This window comes from Sinocyclocheilus anshuiensis, unplaced genomic scaffold (genome assembly GCF_001515605.1).
Source record: "Sinocyclocheilus anshuiensis isolate Anshui unplaced genomic scaffold, SAMN03320099.WGS_v1.1 scaffold3220, whole genome shotgun sequence".
In the NCBI taxonomy this organism is placed as follows: Eukaryota; Metazoa; Chordata; class Actinopteri; order Cypriniformes; family Cyprinidae; genus Sinocyclocheilus; species Sinocyclocheilus anshuiensis.
Genome location: NW_015548710.1, coordinates 50,455 through 74,270, shown reverse-complemented (window position 1 = coordinate 74,270; position 23,816 = coordinate 50,455). Strand labels below are relative to the sequence as shown.

Sequence of the window (23,816 nt, the reverse complement as noted above, 5' to 3'; positions counted from 1 at the left end):
CAAGGAATATCAGAAAGCCAAGTCCTGACTGTGGCGAAAGGAGGAGCTGGGGATGGAGGAGGGTAATTTGCTCCGGAGCAAGCTGAAAAGCTGCTGAATAATACTGAATAGAGCTTATATAGGAATGTCGCGATAGGTGTCGTATTCCTATAGGTAGATGTGATCAGCTGATGCAAGCTTGACTCACGTGACCTGCCAGAACTAACGCTAACGCTTAATTTATGCTATTCAATGTGAGTTATGTGTGTGTAAAAAAATTAGCATTACCAGTGACTGCATAAAAAAGGATATAAAACCGCTCTGACCTGCAAGTAACCTTTACATTGCTTCAGACAGATTTTATAATCCATATTGTAGCATCTACCAGCAAACACTCAAAAGCTTCAACCAGAATCCGCTTTCTTCTGATATAAAAAGTCAAACACTTACCCTGGCACTGAGTATCTTTCTTGGCCGGCTCAAAGCCCGCCATGCAGGTGCATGCTCCCACGGGAACCATCCATTCTCCATCTCCGTTACAGTACAGCTTTAGAGGGACAGATTCCTCGATGGCGTTTGGCACACAGGCTCCGGCGGCGATGACCAGAGAGGTGGCCTCGGCACCAGTGGCCGTCTCGGGGAAGACAGCGAAGTTAGCAATGGTGGTGGAGCACTTTTTAAAGAAGACCCTGGCCGAGATGAGGGACATGCAGGAGCCCAGGTCCTGGAAGGCCAGGTAGAAACCAGCTTTGGAAAGAGGACCTAAGCTCCGTACTTTGGTGTTGACGATTCCTGACTCCAGCAATGAGAAGCTCTCGTCGGGGGCTATGGTGTCCACCTGGGGACAAAAGAAAATAGAGAAGGTAAGTACATTCAATTTGATATTGTTGTCCAGTCACAGAGTGTTAGGACTTTCTGTGGACTGTAAACCTTTATCTCTGTAATTCTGTCATCATTTTCTCACCCAAGTCATTCTAAAGGTCACATTAGTGAACTTTTGGTAAAATTTTGTGGGTCCATTGTCTTTTGTCAATAGTGTAGCAATGTATGAAGTCACTTTCAAACTAAGCAGCTTTCTGTTGATCAACGCAACAAATCCATGTGTCCAACTTGAACCTGTTGCGAAATCTGTGCGAAATATCTATTTGTGTTATTTCCTATTAAAATGACTGGAGATCGCCCATGAAAACGTAACTGCATCTTAAACCTGTATGACTTTCTAAAAAAATTATATTGGACCTAACTTACATTCATTAAATGGACAAAAATACACTGACCTAATGTATTCTTTTGTGACTAAATGATGACAATCTCTTTAAATATATGTTACATTCCAAAGTAAATAAGACACTATCATTCACCAAAACATTGTAAAATGTATCATCATGCAAAGTCTTAAATTAAAAGAAGTCATCATTCCGGCTGACCTTTACGTAGGGGTTCTCCCTCCATGGCGGGCTGCTTGCTGTGGCGACGTCTCCATCCGATTCATAGTAGAACAGATTAAAGGTCTCCTTACAGGACCCGGGAATATTGGGAATACTGCCACAGTCCCGCACAGAGAACTTGAGCTCCACGTAAACTCGAAGAACTCCCCGTCGTGGGATGAAGTCTGTCCGGAGCCAGTTGTTCTGACTGGGCTCCAGTACGTTACAGACCTGGTATGTCCTGATGGGGCTCAAGTGGTCGTCATATCCACTCACTTCTTCCCACTGAGAAGGGCATAAAATACTGTCACTGAATGCACAATGAACTTTCTTGAAATTAAATGTCCAACTGAAAAATTATAGTAGATAAGACCTTTGGAATTGTGTAAAGAATATGTGTAATTTATCATTTAAGGTCTTATTGCGTTATTGCTTACTTCCAGTGAAACTAGCAAAACATGGAACTCAGTGATGCTGTAACTTGTTACCTTCCTCTCTCTTTATGTAGTGAAATCTTTCTTTATATATAGTTTCTATTGAATGGTCCTTGATCTATTAATCTTTTTCCACATAATTGTATGGGTCAGTGACATAACAATTGAATAAATAAATAAATGATTGAAAAGAGAACCTTCTTAAGTTGTTTTACATAATCTTGTATTATAATTCCTTAAGGGTACTGCTTTTTCATATAAAAAAAAACATTAGTCATGTGGTGCAACCAACATGCAGAAACATACAGGGGGGAAAAAAATTAAACAGGAAATTTTATCATAATGTGTGTCAATGTCATTATGTCTCCTCAAATATCAGATAATTTGACCTTTTTAAGGGCAAGGTTCTGCCTGTAAAATGTCAAGCGGTGTGACTCCCAAAAATGTATGTATGGATTAATAATTCATGATATTTTTATTCATAATATTTTGCCTTAAACAATTTTTAAATGAAAATAAGAAAGAAAATATTACTTTTTACTTGGCACATGCCAATTTTACAGTCATACCATATATACCATATGGTATAAAAGGCATTCTTCGTCATTGGCCTGTTTATTAAATACAACATATTTTCAGATTGGCTTTGAAATCATGCCACATTTTCTTGTTTACTATGGACTGACAAATTATTGGTTAGGACACAGTGTCACATAAAACCTAAAAATCCTAAAATGACCCAGATCTATGGATCGTTATTAAGATGATACCTGTAAGTTTTGCCTCAAAGCAGCAGTAAATGGAAGTAGGAATAATGAACGACTCAAATGCTCAATTAAATTCATGTCGGTGGTTAGGGTAAATAGAAATGCTTTCTCAAAGGTGACATTTGGGTTGCCTGAACTTCTCACAACACAATTAAGAGGCCCCGCAGCGAGGGGTAGCATGTGTTTATCTCCAGGTGTGAAGGAACATATTACTTATGATGATGCATGGCTTTTGAGATGCCAGACATCGAGCGCCAGCCTGCGGAAAGGGCTGAGTTGCTTAAGATTGTTGCCATGGCAACCCATCATTTCCATTGACTGACTTCGCATGCACATTCCAAAGACAAATCATACTACGGGAGCGAGTGGATTTGGGTGGGGGGTGTAAGGCTTAAGGTCAGACTCGCTGTGGTTAATTTCTTCACCAGTCACATGTGTAAAATAAACTGCTGCTTGCAAACACAGAGGTGGTGAATGATTGTTCTTGTTAATGGCCCCCTTTCATTTGTCTCGTCAATGCATGTGTAGATTAATAGCCACCCTTTCGGACAATTACAAACAGGAAAACGCTGTAACTCACCCCGCTTTCTGGATAGGTGGTCCACGCCAGCTCTGTAGTAGCCCACCTGCTGTCCATAAGAGTCTCTGCAAAACAGGCAATCAATGAGGCTCCGACAACAGCAGCCTCCATTCCAAACACAACAGAGCATCAGCACTCTAAAAACTGTAATTTAAATGGGTACATATCAAAGCACTTCACTCATTTGAATTCCCCGCATAGTGGAAGGCCTAATCACTGTTTTCACTCCACACACTAATAATGTGATCCGCATTTATCTACGCACTCCAGCTCTGGCCTGTGGCTGATCTGAGAACAGATCCTGTTGCGTACCGCAGGGATGCTCGCAGCACAGTGACATTCTGCATCCCAGGCGATCGCTGTTCTTTAAATACACTCCGATCAGTGGAGCAAAACTGCATGAGCCAGCTTCCGCAAATTAACCGTACATGTGAATGTTTTATTCACTTTGTAAGTCAGCGTTCGATGAAGCCGAGTGCTCGCTTCAAATTAAAGTGACATGCACACATCTGCGCGAAAATCAGTGGAATCTTTAGAGCAGAACATCAACTTAGCTGATTAAGGCCCCGGCAAATGCACATATGGCAAACGTACACATGCCGTTTATGTGGATTGTACACCTTGCTTTTATAGCACTGTAAATCACAGAGAGAGTTAATTGTGTGATCAAATAGCCGTAAGGGCATCTCGTTGTGTGAAATATTCATAAAATTGAAGGGAAGTTATTTTGATGCTTTGATCAATTCCTTATGACCGCATTCAGTCTTTAAGCCCTTTGCATCTGTGCATTTGGCCGCATTGTGGAAAACAATGTTATGATACTTATTTTTACACATAGCAGCTCATCGCAGTCTATTTCACACAAATGAGTGTACAGGATGTTCTTTGAAACTTTGTTTTGTACAGTCAGCAGATGTACAAAACGCCTCATTATTCTTTGAAATCTTTTGTTACTCCACTAGATTATCGGAATGTAAGACAATAAAGAAAAACAAACAACATTTAGAGGCAGTTATAAGGAGTAAAATAAGAATAGTGCGTATTTGTTTAATTACGATAAGCATGTTAACATGCAAAATTTGATTTCAGTCGGACTAAAGCAATAGTCATGGAAATGCTTTAAGGAACGTTCTCACCAACTATAACGATAACTAACACTATAAAGTTTTAATAATCACTCTAATTCTACGAGAATAGGAAGTTCACACCACAATGGTAATGACACAATATTGTTTGAAACATGATTTTTTTTCTAGTTGATGAATAATAAAACATGAATAGACAAACAGAATTCACCCGACTTTAAAGAGCTTGAGCATTTCAATTGGCAGACGACATAATTGAAGTGTGCCATTAGAATAAACAGAGCATTATTGTGCGTTGATATGGCGAATATATAGTTAATGTTACAGTCACCTTTATAGTTTTTGTTTTTGATATGAATGGGCCTTTAGTCCAAATGAAATCATACAAATTCCGTTTTTGCAAAATTGGACTAAAGGTGTGGTCACATTTATCATTGTTCAGCGATTTTTCACATCATTTCAAAATCCAGTCATTTCAACATGAATTCACATGATTTGGAATTTCAAATTAGGACAAAAGATTTACACATGCAAATTCTGTAGGGGCTAGTACTATTTATGCGATTGTAGCATGGCTTTATCCAGAATGTGTACGCATTAATCTGACTGCAACTGGACTCGCTTTGTATGTTTACAGTAGTGATGTGCAATGGATGCAACACAGGCATGGTATGCAACTAGTCTGTATCGATTATTCGTATATACATTGTGTCATATGCACTTGAAATCACAGAACCAGGGGCCATACACGCAAAAAAATGTTTTTGTATTTAACAGCGTGAGACACAGTGTAGCGGAATGAAAAAAAGCAAGGTATATAGATTAATTTTTTCATGCCATGCGAGACTCTGCAAATGATGCAATACACAGAGGTAAAACATGTCTGTCTAGTGCATGTTACCATTGCTATGAAAAACAATGGAAAAGTGGCGCAGTGGAATGCAAAAAATAAATAAATAAAACTGTAGCTCAACGACTGTGCATGTAAACGTAAGAAAGTGTTATTATCTTGTAATGAAACTGTAATAACAAAAACTCACCCTTTTTTAAACCACAGTAATGATAACCACTAACAGGGCCAAATCGCGTAAGGTTTGTTTTATATTTAGACACCATAGTTCCCAGAAGGCTTCTGACAGATGGACTGACTTGACACAGGGGACCCTGGATGCAGCTTTACACTTTCCCTCTTGTCAAGAGGTGCTAGGCCCACTTGACCTCCATTGGAAGTGTAACTAATGTAGTCTGTTCATAAACCTGCTCGGAAACTAGGCCTATGAGTCAAACAGCAACTCTCTCTCTCTCTCTCTCTCTCTCACACACACACACACACACACACACACACACACACACACACACACACAATCGATTAAGATCCTCACACTGAAACTGATGAAGAATCGAATAATGGCCAAGGTGAAGGAGTATCTGGCTCCACTGTAGTTAAGGATTATGGATAATTATTAGTTAAGGGACATGACCGAGGTACATAATGAAGTCAGCTATGCACGTATCTGTACTAAAAATACCAAACAAAATCCTGCCTTGAGACTGTAATTTTGTAACAAGGAACCAATCTTGTTTTTGCTGAGCAGCAATTAGTTTTGAATATGAAATTAATAATTCTCAAACATTAAATTACAAGAAGAAAGAGAGACTGATTGCTAATATGCTAACAGTATGCATTTTGTTAAATATGCAAACAACAGATTTTACAGATGTACAAATATATATTTTCATTTGTAAATTACATTTGTGAGGGCTAGAAAATATGATGGGGACACTAACCTATTCATTAGAGTTCTCGACAGTGTGAAGTCAACAAACCTCAAAGGTATCTTTTCCGAAACCACACCTAGGCTCAATATTGACACGTTTCACCTGACCACTGTTTTCAAAAACTGACTTGGATTTCATTTCAAAATGCATTGTTACTTTGAAGCGATTCCGTTTTCTCACCTTTGAACAGCTGTGATCATGCAAGCCAATTAACATGTGTGGCAATTACACTGAAGTGATGCTGCTATCATCACTATCTGGGTGACTTAAAAGCCTTTAGGGTGAAATGTGTCACACCAGAGCAACAGGGGGCTTTCAGCAGTCCTAAACCATGTGTCGCAAGCAGCACAAAGCACATCTGAAAATCTAACAACTACATCTGATTTTTAATACAGTAACGATCAAAGCAGAACACTGTCATTATAACCTCACAAGACTCTACACTTCCAAGCAAATTAAAGAGATTTTTGGATGTATAACAACATATTCACCATTCAACACAACAATAACTATTAGATTTTGATTAGTCACCGGTTTTACAGTTTGTTATAATAACGAAGCCACGGAGCATGTGGACAAACAGCATCGTCTGTATCAGTACATGGACATACCATAACACAAACACATCACTGGTCTGTGTAAAGCTTCCACGCACAGAATAAGACATTTCTCAAAAAAAAAAAGACCTTCAGAAACTAGAATTAGTCAGAATAACGGCAAAGAAATGCAATGATGATTCAGAAACGGACACATTAAGCCCTGGTAATGATGTGAAAATCAGACAGTCATCCAGTAAAGGCTACACCTAAACGCCAACGGACGTAATCTCTCTTTTAATTTATTCACTTTCAACGCCATAAAATATTGTACATTTGCAGCCATTTGCATATCATCTGCATCACTGCCCGATGAATAAAAGGCATAATCGCACCAAGACTAGGCTATTTAAGTTTTTGTCAAACGCGAAGTTTTCGAGCCAGAACAGTCCGCGCTGTCTGTAAATCACAAGCTTTAAGTACATATTTTTTAGTTTTTACACATTCTGTTGGAATTCATAAAAGAATAGCCAACTGATGACCATATAACAGCAGCTTGGATACCGAGTAGCTCCGTAACAAAGAGCTTTTATACGTACCCTCAACAGCGAGAATAACGGGTACCCAAAGGCTGTATAATAACAGCGAATAATCCATTATCATGAAGCTTGAGGTTGCAACATGAATAGCTTTTTGTCTATATATCACCGGGACAGAAAGTCTCGTTAAATCTCAGCATTCATGGACTGGAGGAACGAATTCACGCCTTGAGAAATTTCAAGCTGGGGAAAAAAAAAAAATGCACAGCTCCTCTTGCTGTGGTTGTCTTCACGTCTTTCATTCACAACTGTTCGCACTATGGAATCCACGGACGGTCTCTTTCGTGAGCGCGGTCTATCATCATCTTCTACATGTGTGGCATCATCCTCATCCTCAGTGTGAAAGAAGCTGTTGATTCTCTGCGACTGCACGGAGGAGTGTCAGTTGCGAGAAAGGATGGGGGGCGAAAGCTCTATTGGTCTCAAGGCAAAACCCTGCGGGATACCGCTGATAACTTACAGACCAAGTACTCCCCCTTGTTCGTTTATTTATGCATTTCATTATTTGTTTTAGAGAAGTGTTAAATCGATGTGTAACTCTTTTAATGTATATGCCACTATACGGCAAAACAGCATAAGAATCCACAGAAGCTGAGTTGTGGTGAATTGCTAATGTATGGATATTTTTTGATGCACAGCGCCACTCACCGTTTGTTTACTGCAGGAATTGGTGTACTGTAGTTATGAAGGGAGTGACTTGGCAAATGGCCACCACTAGGATATTTGTGTAACAGTCAACCAACACCAATAATAAAATCATCATCCAGCTTTCTGCTGATTAAATAATGGGCTACATGTTGACATGAAGGTTATGGGATAATGTAAACAATCTTCAACGCTGTACATGAATGATATCATGCACAGTGCTGAATATTACTTCAGAAATGTAATCTGGTACTTATTACACAACAGTTTTTATTATACATAATTCAAATTCAGTCTGGTTACCATGACTTAATTTTGATCTAACGTATTTATTTGGCTTCACATGAACAATCTTGTCCCAATTTGAAAAGAGAAATATAGACAGAGAAACATATTCCTTGAACTACACTATCAACACACAGTGTGTTTCATTACTTACATGTTGTTGTGAAAGTTTAATCACTAATTTTGAAGTGTGTTATAAATACCAATTAACACTCATCAAGTAACAATTAAATTTGATTAAACAACAGTAGGACTGACTAGTAAAAAGCATTTTGTGATGGTAATAAGCCAATTTTAGACAACAAAGATTGCAACAATAAACAAGTGCATATAACATTGCAACAATTGTTCTATGTATAATTTACCATACAACAATGTATAATTTGTCATGAATTATATTTCAAGTAATCACAACGATGTAGAGAAAGCTAAAAAGCTTTTTAGATGTACTATATGTTTTGTTTAGATTTTGACTTTGGTTAATTGTGTCTTGGAGAAAATATTGCCTAATGAACAGCACTCCATTATGTGTCTGCTTCTTCCAGTTGCTGTCATTTTATTTAATGATTAAATAAATGTTGATTAATTTGAACATTTAATTGTGGAATTATCTATAAAAGTGTTAAATGAGAGTTCACACTTTTGATTTGCTTGTTGCTGCTAATAAAATAACTTTCTTTAAGAGACACTCTGGTCACAATCTGTGACGGCGAGGAACGATGCAGATGAGGAATAAACGAAACAGTCTTTAATCCAAGAAACACAGGGTACATCCAACGCTGGGAACAGCAGAAAACACATGAACATAACAAGTAGAACCGACAGAGACAGACTGCACAGACTAGGACTTAAATACAGGGGAAGATTGGGGAAACACAGGTGTATGGGATGACTAATCAAACTAATTAACAAAACTAGGACAGTAACATGACCAAATAACAGAAACAGGGGCAAAACATGACACAGACAGTCCATGATCCTGACACACGTTCAGAATGCATTCCAATTCCAACCCACCTTTTTATTTATTTATTTTTTTTGCAAAATCCTTTGTTTGGTCTTAACACCTCACCTTGCTGAGGAGTGCTGTGATTACTTCAGTCTGAAGTAATCACAACCACAAAGAACATGATATAATCTCTGGGAAAATATATGATTCATACACTGAAATGAAACTCAGCAGAAGAACTACAGCATTTTATCTTAATCATTGCATCACGGAACTTGGGAATTTAAGGGAGATCATTCAAAGATTTGCAGTAAACAGAACGCAACTCAGACTCATGAGGGAAACAGCTTCGATCTTTGGGTAAGACAATCTTTGATGATGCAAATATTACCTGGTTCCGAGAATGCTCAAATCTCAGGGATTTGGTAATGTTTGATCATCTGATATAGTTGTGATTTCACCAGCAGATGCTGAAAGACATTGATCAAAGTATCAAACAGTGTACAACATAAATTCAACCCTTGTAATACACGCAAGACTTCAAATCCTTGGCCATCCTCACATCAGTTTCAAGCAGCGGATGTCAACAGGAGCTTGTTTTTTTAGTTTGGACAGTTAGCCACTGGCAAAGGTTGGCTGAGAAACAGAAGACAGGAGGAAGAGAGAAAGATGAAGGAGAACAGAGGGAGGATGCCGGAGGGCCAGGCGCCGAGTCAATACAGTAAGCTGACAGAGGTGGATAAAGCACTCTCCCTGTGTGGCTCGCTTTCAAGACACTGCTGAAATATAGAGCCACTCTGGCCGCACAGGTGCAATAGACTGGTGATGAAAACAGCTTTCAGTTTGTCACTGCTGAGCCTGCGAATCACAGGAATATTGAGCTTTCTCAGAAACCAAGAGTAGAGCTGGTAAATGCAATCAGAAAGGTCACTACTCTCTTCTCTTCAGCTCTGGACTTGGCAAACTATGACCAGATAATGGCTATTTATTCAGTCGTTTAAGCATTTGATAATTACAGAAGCTACCGACCATAGCTGTGACCTCCTCTCCATTCACCTAATCACACACTTTGTTTTTCTTTCTTTGTGAAGATCATCAAGGCCTCACTGATCTCAATTATGATTTAAGGGCTAGGCAATGACAAGAGCCAAACGTTGACATGCAACACATGGGTGCAGCCAGTGTTGGAGAGTAACTAGTTACATGTAAGGGAATTATGTAATGCAATTACAAAATAAATGTAACTGTAATCTGTTACAGTTACTGAGAAAAATGTGTAAACAATGTTTCAGGAATTTAGGACACAGAATAGGACACATGCTTATTCAAGAACTGTTTTGTTTCCTATTTGGGTTTATGTGTATGCTATATATTTTAAGATACACTTTTTTCCAAGGCATTGTTAGATGCCAGTGATTCCTGTCATAAATATGCAAAGATTTGATTTCAAAAACAGTATCATAGCTATTAAACTATATATTGTTATGATTTAAAATCAGTATTTAACCTCAGAACTATCTCAAAGTAAAAAAAAAAAAAGTGCTAAAGTTTTTCTGGTGGCTGTGCTTTAAAATTAAAGTATTATAATCTTAATTCAAGTGATGAAGGATTTTGTCTGACAGTAATCAGTGTTGAGTACTACTAAGGTTAACCCTGCCTGGTTTAAGTGTTTGAAAATGATTAAGAGTTGAAAACATTCATTAGAAATGTAGACAGTAATCAAATGTAATCAGTTACATTACTATAATAAAGTAATTGAAATAGTTACACTACTTATTACATTTTAACAGGGTAACTTGTATCTGTAACCTATTACTTTTCCAAAGTAACATTCCCAACACTGGGTGCAGCAAATGACAGGTTTAGAGAGATTTTAGAATGCCCTGACCTCAATCCTCAATATTTTTTTTCCATTATATACACTAATTTGAACAGCTTTATCCTTGTCAAAGTTTCAGGGTAACACTTATGGATAGTTTTCATTTTTTTTTATCAGTTCATGCATTCAAATGCTCTACTGTTTGAGTTTAAACAGTTTAATTAATTTTAATTATTTTTTATGTATTTTTTAAGGAGGCAAAAATACTAAGTGCACCTTTGAAAATATGAAATCAAGCTCAGACATTCAGGGTATTTTTGTTGCTTTTCTACTCTTTCATATTTTTAAAAGGTGCACTCAGTATTTTTTGATTCCGTAAAAAATGACATTAAAAATCATTACAATTTACATTTACATTTACATTTAGTCATTTTGCAGATGCTTTTATCCAAAGCGACTTACAATTGGGGGATACATAAAGCGATTCTTCTTAAAGAGGCAAACAGATACAAGAAGTGCTTGTAATACCAAGTTTCTAGACATTGTTCAAATAAGTACAAGCTAGAAAGAGAAGGAATAAATAAAGAGAGAGAATTTTATTTTTTTTATGATGATGATGATGAAGTCAAGTAGCTTCGAAAGAGATGAGTTTTCAGCTGTCGCTTGAAAATTGTCAGGGATTCAGCATTCCGGATAGGGGTGGGAAGATCGTTCCACCAGCCAGGAATGGTGAACGAGAATGTTCTGGAAAGTGATTTTGAGCCTCTCTGTGATGGTACCACGAGGCGTCGCTCACTAGCGGATCTCAGACTTCTGGAGGGGATGTAGATTCGTAGTAGTGAGTGGAAGTAGGCGGGTGCTGAGCCTGTGGCTGTGTCTGCGAGCGTTGTCGAGAGACAACCGGAATGTGTTGGAAACACATGATAGAGGTGGAAAAGAGAGGACAGAAAAGGAGAGTGTGTACAGGGAAGATAAAAATTATACTTAAGTGGCTAGGCGATTTCGTTGCTCGGTGAAGTCGCGCAGGTAAAGTCGCAGGTCTTTACACTCGTTGGTCTTAAAACGAGAAGGTCTGAACGCTTCCGCGTGTGCAGCCGTCTGTCTCTTCTGTTGACTAATCGCTTGGCACAATTAATTAAAGTGTTTAAAATAATGTCCACTAACTTTAGATAATTCCATTCACATCAGTAGACCAATAAAAGCTGCTTTATTGCCTCCTGGGGTCCACCATGTTGAAATCACATGACCATTATCCAAACCACTAGATATCAGTATAAGCCCAAGACAACCATTGCAACATTAAACAGACAAAAAGTTTAAAATAATAGTATTTTTTCACACACACATTTTCAGATGTGCGCAGCACATTTCATGGAGGACTGTTTCCTGATTCTGGAAGAGTAGACTACAATGCCGGCTGTTCTGACTCAGACTGTAAGTACGTTTTTTATATTTAAAGGATTTGCCACTGACGATTGAAATGCAAGTTTTGAGCAGTGTAGAGTAACGCTTGTTGTACGCGTTTCAGAAAGGCGGGGCATAGAGGAGAAACAATAATGTACAGTATGTGGAAAATAATGTTTTTTGAACCTTAAACCACATAAACACATTTCATTATATCAAATACACAAAATAATGTTCTTTTTAGCAACATCATATGACCCCTTTAATCATGTGATGGGGTTGAAAAGGCTTATTGTCATGGTCATGTGACTTACGGTGTCAGTTGTGTTGCTTCCCGCTGCCATTCACAACTCATGCCACATGGGATGGTAAAATGTCCATCAGATGTACATGTCAAAGTCTCATCTAGGTACTTTTTCGCCTACTGATATATGAAATCCATAAATTCAGACATACTACATACTACATACAGACATTCACATACTGTTTCACCTACTAGTGAAGGCTGTGTTCCATTCATGGGTCTTACTTGCAAAGCAGTATTACTAAATTCATTAGAATATGCAAATTTGCATGACTGGATGAGTTAGATTAATCACTGGGAAGCCATTGAGTAGGTTTCAAGTCTTTTACATTCATTAAACAAATATTCAGTCACGCTTTTCTGCGGTTTTGAGCAGCCTCTGTCATCTGGGCTTCGACGACTGTCATGAGAGCCACACACCAGTAAACAGTTGTCAGGTTTCAAGGCAGGGGTGGTGATTTTGGATTAGTTTTGGTCCTCTACTGTGGAATGAGATTTGGCGGATGTCTTATATCAGCACTTTTACTTTGAGACACTTTATCCAAATGAGTCCAAGGAAGATTATGTGAATCTCTTTATCGTCCAGTTTTCTACCGTAGGAACGGATTCCTTAACTAGACAACAAAAATGAAGCGAACACATTTTCCATTAGGATTTCTGTAGTTTTTCATTGGGAGACAATCTCAATAAGGAATATTGATGATCAGCACATTTTTTCGTGCTGTTTTTGCTTCATGGTCTTCCTCCATTATTCATTTGCTGCCCGTTTTTAATCTCTAGTGGGCTGACTCAGAATTCACTTTCCATTTGGAGAGTGTTCCCCCTGTCTGCACTTGTCCGTAGCATTGATTAAGTAGGTCCTTGTGGAGAGGAAATTATGTTTGGGTTTTAACAGTTTTTACACTGTATTTCCACTAATCTACCCTGTGTGGGAATTTGAATGAAGTTTCGCTTAGTTCAAGTGGGATTACGGTTTGAGTTTTGTGATCCCTGTGGCTTCTCACAGCAGTCTTTACATTTAAATTAAATTTGCAGGATTTTTTGGTGAATAATCAGGGTTTGTCTAAAACTCCAGTATAGGGTGACTGAAAATAAAACATCTGGAGAGACATTACCATTCAAATGTTTGGGGGCAGTGTATGATTTTTAATGTTGTTGAAAGAAAGTCAGCAAGGCTGCATTTATTGGTTTATAAAACAATAAAACAGTAATTTTGTGAAATATTATTGCAACTGAAAATATCTGTCTTTTATTTTAATATATTTTAGAACGTAATTTATTCCTGTGATGGCAAAGCTGAATTTACAGCATCATTACTCCAGTCTTCAGTGTCACATAATCTTTCAGAAATAATTCATGTTAATTTGGTGTTTTGCTGCTTAATATTTCTGTGGAAACCTTCATATATTTTTTTAGGATTCTCTGATGAACAGAAAGTAAAAAAAAAACAGCATTTATTTGAAATATAATTTTTTTGTATCATTGTACGTTCAAGTTAAATTTTATTTTCAGGAATACATGGCCTCTCTGCCCATAGTTCCACAAGATCACAGTAACATGGCAGATATTCTTTTCTTTATTCCATGGTATATATACAATGCATATCTCCACGCATACACTGTAAAAAATGACCGTGAATTTAACCTTAAAAGGTTGCTACCGTATTTTTTATGGTAAAATTCCGGCAACCACAGCTGCCGGTTTTTTACCGTAAATGTTACGGATTTTTTTTACAGTGTACTTCAAATCACAAACACTTGACACATCAATACAGACATCACCAACAAGAACAAGATCACCTAAATATTTCGTACGCAAATCCACATACAAAGAGCAATCATACAAGAAATGCTTCTCATCTTCTGTCATAGAAATATTCGACGTTAACTTAACAAAAATGACAGATTCTCTCTGACACTGGTGTATTACTCCATCTGCCTGTTTCTATGATGACTTGAACATCTATAAAGGATCAATGATCGTACCAGTTGCATGTTATATACAGACACAATGTAGCTCTCTTGTACTAACAAAGATTTGTATTGTGAATATATATTTAAATTATTTTCTAAAACTGATGTATACCATGCATCACGTGCCTTCTCTCTCAATTGTTGATTACGAATAGCTGTAAATGCTCTTATATCACCTGCACCTTGAGCCTCCCAGGCACTAGAAAAAACAATAAAAATACAGCAAAACTCTAATACAGGAAACCTATATTTTTCTAGCTACTTCATCTAACTGAAAAAGCATGTTGCAACATTTTCTTGGATGATGATTATTAGACATAGACACTAATTTTATCCAATGCAAGTGTATCATTGTAATAGTCTTTACTGTCACATTTGATCAATTTAATGCATCCTTAATGAATAACATTAATTTCTTTAAAAAAAAAGAAGCTTACTGACCCCAAACTTTTGAATGGTAGAGACACTGCAAAATAAATAATGTACTCATTGTACTAGACCAATTACTAAAATGGAAGCAAATGAATCTCTACTGACATTTAAAAGCAGTTTCATGCTTATTGAGATGATCGAATTTCACGTGGCACTAAACCAATTGCTTCATTTTTGATAGATTTGATTTATTGTTCCAGCTGAGTAAAAAGTTTCTCTGTATTGTCGAATAACAACATTATAAATTAACCAACCAATATCTTTCTGAACTAATAATTGTCCCTAAGACTGATTCGCTTTTTATTTCTGTTGTTTTTCTATAAACAGTAAGTACTGAGACAGCCTTTTCCTTTGAGCATTTTTCCTAATGCAATGCTGAAAGATTTCCTTTTTTCCATTCTTCACAGCTGCCTTTTTTAATTTTAATATCACCCAAAAAATGATTTTTACAAAAGATTTCATTATAACCAAATCCCCAAGCACTAGAAACTGGCACAAGCCCTTCCCTTTTTCTATTTTTTATTTAAACATACAGTCAGTTTATTAAACTAAATCCCAGTACTGAACAGGTGCAACTCAATAACTGACATCACGGTTGGTGCTAAACTTAAGATGTGATTCAGTGTTGCTGATCAGTTTTCTTGCCTTCTGTGTTCCCATTTGTTATTTATTCAGTGTGAGACTGCATTGTTTTGAGAGTTTTTCACCGAATTGGCAACAGCTGGTATAAATACTAAATGATCCAAATCCGTGTCTCCTTCTATCCTTGAACCTATTCTAACGCTGCCTTTGCGAGCCGCCCTCAAAGGCACCATCATTGTTTTCAATCAATTAAAGCTGTAGATCAAACACTAAGCAGGGTCTGGCATCACTTGACTGTGTGTCTTTTGGGAGTGGGTTCAGATAACAGTGTGAATGAAAACCAGCTTACCGGGGGGTTGGGCACGGGTATATTTACCGAGGCTGTTCTATGTGACTGCCACACACTCACAAACTATCCAGGGAAATAAAAACTGGCATTCCCTTAACACAGACTCCAGCAGAAGCACAAGCCGACATATGATATTTGGACCCTCGCATACAAAAACAAACCATGTAATGGTCTTCATGACTTCCATGCGCATATTTGAAACTCTAGTCCCCTTGACAAAGGGGTGGGCTCCTTCAATTTGCCTGTAATTGTTTACGTGCAAATTGGTTCCCATAAAGACAGACTGACATCCATTTTGAGCCTGCCAGTGAACCCACATCTGGATAAAACTTAAGAAAAACACTGAAATCTGATCTTCTTTCAGAGAGCATGGCGAAAGGTTCCCGCTGCCTGCTCTGATTCCTGTCAGTTTCGACGACGATTCCCCTTTGCACGTAATACCTGTAGTGGAGTCATTAGATGCTAATTTAAGCTTCAGTAAATATTACAGGGTCAGTGCGTTCCCTTGGGCCAACAGTTTGCATTAATGAATTATATGTCAGCGACTTGGCTGTATGGCCACATCTCGTTCCATTAAGCCTGATATTAATCCGCAGAATGGCTACAGCCCAAATGGAAGCCCTTGTCTGTGGTGCCAGAGGCCGATTTAAAGGCGGTGCCAGGGCTCAGAGACAAGTACTATAAATAAAGCCTTGTAAGTGCGTCGCAAAAATCACTTATCCTCCTTTTGCGGTAGGGCAAGTAATGCTAGAGGGCAATCAACAAACATTTGGTCAGCAGGAAATTGCTCCAATCTGTATGTAATATTCAGAGTAAAGCAAGAATTCCTCCCACATGTTGCTCTCTGATAAGGGCTGTTGTCTTTCCGAGAAGGATGCACGCTGTGCCTTGTGATTCAATCTGTTCAGAATCAATAGAGCACATGGGAGAGAAAAATAATGAATGAGATCTTTTTTTTAAATATCATAACAGGTTTTCCTAGATGACAAAGAGATTCATTGGAAAGCAAATGGAGACTTCTGAGAAGTCTCAGGATTTTCTTCGGAGAAAAAGACCCCAGTAACATCACGTGACTCTAATAGGCTTTCAGAAGAGATCCCAACATTGCAAACTTTGATAAGACAAGATTTATATAAGATATACATTTATACTCCTACTGTTTGATAGCGATGGTCTCATTTAACTTATATTTTCATTACTTATAAAATCGTTTTAAAGTTAATATCTAAATGAAACAAGAATGAGAACTCATCTCCCGAGCTATGAAAGAACAACCTTAGAACATTTTCCTCTGGGAGGACTTAATAATTAATACATAATAGCATTTAGTTGTATTGCATCTGACTACTGGTAACACCATGCTCATGTTACTTCGTTTTTCTTTTATCAGAGAAATCCAAACCGACCCCTTTGACTGCATTTAGAGTTTCAGTGGTAATCAGATTTCCAACCCAAGCTAGGTTTGCTTCATATAGTATATGATACTCAAGACGTTGTGCAAACGTCAACAATCAATACATTTTTATGATAACCAGTCAGAAACCAATCAAAAACTGCCCACATAACAAGTGAGGGCAAATGCACCACATAATGTAAATATAGGCCAGGGGTCCCAAACAGGGCCATTTATTGTTTGAATAAACTCATTTCTGACTAGTCTCCACTATATTATTTAGGCTACTATTTATTGGTCTAAGCCGAGGTGCTGTTTACAAAGTATAATTATCACATGACCCTAACTATTACATGGTCATATTAAAACACACTAGGAAATACGCATCAAGTTTAATAAAATCTTGTGCAAGGTAGACATCTAGTGGTCTTCCATCAGCGTGAAGTAAAATAAAGAAAATCAGCGGATATCCCACTTTAAAGTATCTAAAAGTATATTATTTTAAAAATAAGTATTGTATACGGAGGAAAAGCCGCATTACACACATGAAGTAACAATTTTGCGCAAAACACATTTAAATCCCTGATATTAAGCTGAATTGCTATAGGCTATTTTGCATTATCTAAACGGATTCTGGAGTTTAATCGCATTTAGGTTCCTAATAAAAGAAAGGTACAGCACCAGATATAATATTTCATTACCTCCACAATACTTTTAAAGTGAGTGACACGAGTTGCCTTCACTTACAGGGTTTTAGGGAAACTGCTCCCTGCAGCTCTCGCAGAACAAACAGCACATTCATAAGCACAGCACATTCATAAGCAAACCGAAACATATTAAGTGTGATGCTGTTCATTAATATTAACTAGTACTAATAGTTCCCATAATTGCACTGCATTGTGAAGTCCTGGTGAGTTCCAAACTAAACTATGTGCTTTCCCATTTGTCCCCGGTGTAGACCAGTTTTTACATGTGATGGGAACTTTACTGGAGACACAGGACTGATTGGGAGTCAGGGGTATCCAGGTGTCTACCCGCCCAACAACAAATGTGTGTGGAGAATTACTGTAAGGACAGATGCGTGGGAGATATCAGTTTTAAATGCCTTTTCTATCAAAGAAAATGTTTCTCACCATGAATCTTTTCACCCCTCTCTCAAATAAATAAGCTTAGTAATTATTTTTTCAAGTGTTTTTTTTATCACATTGCTTTAGTTGCTAGGCGGTTCTGGAATGGTCTGGGTGGTTGCTTACTGCCCCAAGCCTCTGTTTTGGTCCATATTCTGGACTCCTTTAATGTAATTCTGTAAAATTTTTTGACTCTTTTATTGTTTACCAGGCAAAATGTAATTCTTTTTGCTTATAAATGTAACAGCACACACTGGCAGCACTCTTCAACAAGTTGCATAATTTGAAGTAGCCTATCATTCATCTCTGTAGCACAGATGTGTTGGATGAGTTATACTCACTAGCACTACTAATGAATTCGATTTATTATTATTTTTTAAATTAGCTGTGACCTAATAACATTTTTGCAGACTAATGCCAAATTTATACTGCAAAAGCGCTTCTGAAGTGGCATTTTGGTGTCTTTACACAGACTGTTTAAAGCTGCTCAGAGGTGGCACAATTTCATATTAGGGGCTGAGGTGGGTCAGAGCTGGCATTATTTAGTCAGGCTTTCATGAGGCATTACGTCTTTACAACTTTACGGCATTACGTCTTTAGCAACTTAAAGACATCTTTACAGAGTAGAGTTAAGGCTGCTCTGTGCCTGCTCAAAATTCTATGTAAATACATAAAAAATGTAAAGGCATAAAAGCCAGACTAAAATAAGCCTGCTCTGACCCACCTCAGCCCCTAGTATCAAAGCATACAGTTCTATTTGCATCTGTGTAAATTCATTTATGCCACCTCTGAGCAGCATTAAACAGTCTGTGTAAAGACAAAGCACTTTTTTGTGCCACATTTTCAGTGTAAATTTGGCATCAGCTGTGTAAAGATGCCTTAAGGGGTGACATATTTAGAAATGTCCTTCTATGCTCTTCTCAATCTGATCTCACAATATAATGTAACTATTTAAGTTTTTATGGTAGTTTTTAGACTCTGTGTTGATTCTTCTTAATGAACTATCTTCAGGTTCCTCAAGGGAGGGTTGTCTCCCTCTTGTTCAGAGCTCTGGATCTTGAGAGTGATAGTCTTTGCAGATATGACTTTGTTGATGTATACGATGATGGCCACATCAACGGGCAGCGTCTTGGCCGCTTCTGTGGTACCGCAAAACCCGGAGCACTGGTCACCAATGGAAACAAGATGCAAGTGGTCATGGTGTCAGATGCCAACACAGCTGGGAGTGGTTTCCTTGCTGTATACTCAGCGATTCGCCCAAATGAAAGAGGTAACGAGACTACCAGCTTATTACCATCCAAATATAGAAAGTGGCCCTTCCCTGTTATTTAAATTCAGCTTGACTCTACTGTTTTATTTTGCTCATCAGGTCATATAAATCCTCTGAAAAATGGGGTATATAGTCTGTTTAGTGCACTGTAAATGCACACTTACATTTCTGCTAATTATTTTAAAATATAATACTACAGACCTCAGTATTTTAAATTAATGGCTCAAAATCTGCAAAGGGATAATTAAATGTAACAAATCATGTAAAAATGCTTGTAAATGTAACAAATCATGTAAAAAAAATCTTCTTTTATTGGAACATAAAGATGTAAAAGTCACCTGTAAATTTCAGCGAGTGAAGAAACAAATTTATATGCATTAGGTGTTATGTATTAGGTAGGTTATCATCTCTGACAGACAGCCAGCCCAAGTTTTTGACGGACATAATAACATGCGTGAGGGGTGAAATGTTTGATTTTTGTGTAATTATAACACATGCTGGAGATGTTCAAAATGCTTTTTGTGTAGTTCATTATACTTATTTTATGGGACGAAGATTATTTTGCAGCTTAAATAAATTACTGTTAACTCAAAGGCTTGTCAAAAATGGTACATTAAGCTGTCGGCAAACTTTTTTCTTTTTACCAGAAAATGAGTGGTTTTGATGCTCAAAGTGTTTTTATTGTCTCTTATTTAAATGCATGAAAATGCAGATCCTGTTGTAAATAATAGCCTATAGTAAAAAAATCACTTTTTTAAAACTGTTGCTCCATTACTACCCATTAGCAGGTTTTGACTCAAATTTGTATTGTTTCCATGTCATCCGACTAATGGTGATCTAATGATTGTTCATGGCAGGTGACCGGTATTGTGGGGGTCTTTTAGACAAACCCTCTGGGATGATAAAAACCCCTAACTGGCCAGATAAAGACTACCCAGCAGGAGTAACGTGTTCCTGGCATATTGTTGCTCCTCAAGACCAGGTGATAATTCATAATTTCTGTGCTTTTCAGATCATATTACAAGTCATGCATCACTAACAGCACCTTGACAGGATGAGTATGAATAGATATCTTAATTCAATTGCAAATAATCTTCCCTCTCTCAGATCATCGAGCTGAAGTTTGAGAAGTTCGATGTGGAGAGAGACAGCTACTGCCGCTATGACCATGTGGCTGTGTTTAATGGTGGAGAAATGAACGAGTCACGGAAGATCGGCAAGTTCTGTGGAGACAGCCCACCCATGTGAGACCCTCAGTCCATCACAAAATATGCACCAATACACCATTTACCTCCAATATTTAGTCTGATATGGATTTTTCAATGGTTGATGCTACATAATTGCATTTGGCCTCCTATTCTTGCAGTCATTGTAAATATCTTTGTTTAAGACTTCAAGACTTTAACAGTAAAAACAGTAATATTTTGAAAAAAAATGATTATAATAACTTTTTATTAATATTGTGATATGCAACCATTCAACAGTTTAGGGTAAACAAAAGAAAGAAAGACATTTATAATGTTACAAAAGATTTCTATTTCAAATAATAAGTTCAAAATAAGTTAATTTAACTTTCTATTCAAGGAATCCTGAAAAAAATGCATGATGGTTTCCACAAAATATTAAATACCAAAAATAACCGATAATAACTGAGCACCAAATAAGCATATTAGAATGATTTCTGAAGGACATGTGACACTGAAGACTGGAGTAATGAAGCAAAAAATTCAGCTTTGCATCACAGGAATAATTTACATTTTAAAATGTATTAGAATAGTAAACTCTTATTTTAAATTATAAAAAAATAATAATTAAAAAAAATATTTCTAATTTTAATGTATTTTTTTCCCCAGTTTTACTTTATATTTGATCAAACAAATGCAACCTCAGTAAGCATAAGAGACTTCTTTTAAAACAAATTTGAATTATGGCAAACCTTTGAACTGTAGTGTACATTTAATCAGTCAATGCAATTTCTTCTTTCAGGTACACCTGAAAACCTCATTGTGATTAATAAAGTGTGTCCACATGGTCGATAAAGCTTTATTTTGAAGCGGTATTTTAAAGTAGATATAGTAATTTCAAACATTATTTATTTATTTTGTCTCTTAGGACAATTTATTCTGATGGCAATCATCTCTTCATCAAGTTTCTGTCAGACCTGAGTCTAACTGCGGATGGATTTATTGGCCATTACCGCTTTGGCCACAGCCAGTGTCCCTCTCATTCCCATGAGCACTATCCCTCCCACCACACCACCCGCAGGTCAGACCACAGCCCACTTTCTAGAAGGGTTCATTTCAAATGAAAAATGCAAGTAGCGGCACGGTGTAAAACTGCTGTACATTATGGGAATAAACGTGTGTAGGTAATGACATTGGAATGTATTGAAGATTTATTATGTTTGGTTCATATGGAACGCATTAGTTCGGTCACATGGGAAGACTAATGCGCTTCTATTTTGTAACTAAAGTGGTTTAACAGAAATAAATATATGTGACTTTTGCTGTGTTTTATACTCCATTTTAGTGTATAAGGACATACTGTAGTTGGTCATTATTAAAACTAATCTTTCCACTCTCTTTTCCAACAAGCCCCCTTACATATTCAGAAGGTCTTTGCCAGCAAAAATGCAAAAGGACTGGAACAATTGAAAGCCATTACTGCTCTAGTAACTTTGGTAAGTGCCCATCGTTTAATTAAAATTTGTGTTTGATTTGTGAAAACCCAAATAACAGCAGGAATTCTGGGAAATTTCAGCTTCAGGCATTGGCCCTCACCACATTCGTGACTTATTAAACAAATTAGTCTTGTTTAGCTATGAAGTATCCTACTCTTTAATAAAATCTGTACTACTCTTTATCAAAATTATATTTGGAGATTTGTAATGTTCTTATGCTCGCCAAGACTGCATTTATTTGATATAAATACAAAAATACTGTAAATACAGTACAAATACAGTACAGTCATTTTAACAAGTATTTTTTAACATATTTTAACATGTAATTTATTCCTGTGATGCAAAGCTGAATTTTCAGCAGCCATTACTCCAGTGTCACATGATCCTTCAAAAATCCTTTTAATAGATGAATTTGGTGCTAAATTAATATTTCTTATTATTATTAATGTTGAAAACACTTTTTGCTGCTTAATATTTTTGTGGTAACCGTGATGCACCATTCAAAATTTTGAGATAAGTATGATTTTTAAAAAGAAATAAATTAATACTTTTATTCGGAAAGGGCACATTAAATTGATCAAATGTGACAGTAAAGACATTTATGTTACTAAAGATTTTTATTTAAAATAAATGCTGTTCTTTGAACTTTCTAAAGATGTTTTCATATTAATCAGAAAAAAACAGTAACATTAAGAACTATTATTAATAACTGATTACCAATAATAACTGAGAACCAAATCAACATGTCAGAATAATTTCTGAAGACTGGAGTAGTGATGCTGAAATTTTAGCTCTGCATCACAGGAATAAATGACATGTTAAAATATATAAAAATAGAAAAGTTATATTAAATTGTAAAAATATTTCAAAATATTTTTAATCAAATAAATGCAGCCTTGGTGAGCAAGAGCATAAAAAACTTCAATAACAAAATTAATTGTAATTATTCCAAATGTTTGACCAGTAGTTTATTGGTATCACTTTATAATAACTTGATATTATAAAATAATTTGTGATTAGTTGGCCACCCCACTCACAACTGCTGCTTCTGTCACTTTTTCTCTTGACAAGAAGTGCATTTATTCAGTCGCAGAACGAGAATGGGAGACGTTTCAGACGCGAGCTCCACTTCACTTCAGCGCCAGGGGTTTGTCCCTATTTTACCCAGCTCTGGGTTGTATTTAACCCAGCATTTTTAAGAGTGCACCCATCTCCACCCCTAAACCTACCATCTCCACCCCCTAGATGTGGATCCAACACCGCCCCCCTGGATCTTTGTTCTGCAGTGAGGGGCTACTGGCCAGGCACGAGTCAAGCGAGCGCGGAAACGGTACTGTGCTCGCAGCGCGTGCTCTTCAATTGCATGCACAAAGGCGCCGGCGCGCGCTGTAGCCTGTATCCTTTCATATCAAAGCGCG

The 23,816-nt window shown here is 37.2% G+C and overlaps 1 protein-coding gene and 1 pseudogene across 1 annotated transcript in view; one reads left to right on the top strand and one right to left on the bottom strand.

The window, feature by feature from the left end:
* LOC107656865 (ephrin type-B receptor 3-like) overlaps nt 1–7,575 on the bottom strand; it is a 34,442-nt gene extending 26,867 nt beyond the window's left edge. Inside the window, exons 1-4 of the mRNA XM_016444816.1 lie at nt 7,187–7,575; nt 3,188–3,252; nt 1,407–1,691; nt 430–817 (exon numbers count right to left, since the gene is read on the bottom strand). Coding sequence (XP_016300302.1) covers nt 430–817; nt 1,407–1,691; nt 3,188–3,252; nt 7,187–7,250 — 802 coding nt within the window. The 5' untranslated portion in view covers nt 7,251–7,575. The remainder of the gene's footprint in view (nt 1–429; nt 818–1,406; nt 1,692–3,187; nt 3,253–7,186) is intronic.
* A 10,675-nt stretch (nt 7,576–18,250) lies between these two features.
* Nucleotides 18,251–22,421, top strand: LOC107656857 (procollagen C-endopeptidase enhancer 2-like; annotated as a pseudogene).
* The last annotated feature ends 1,395 nt before the right edge of the window (nt 22,422–23,816 follow it).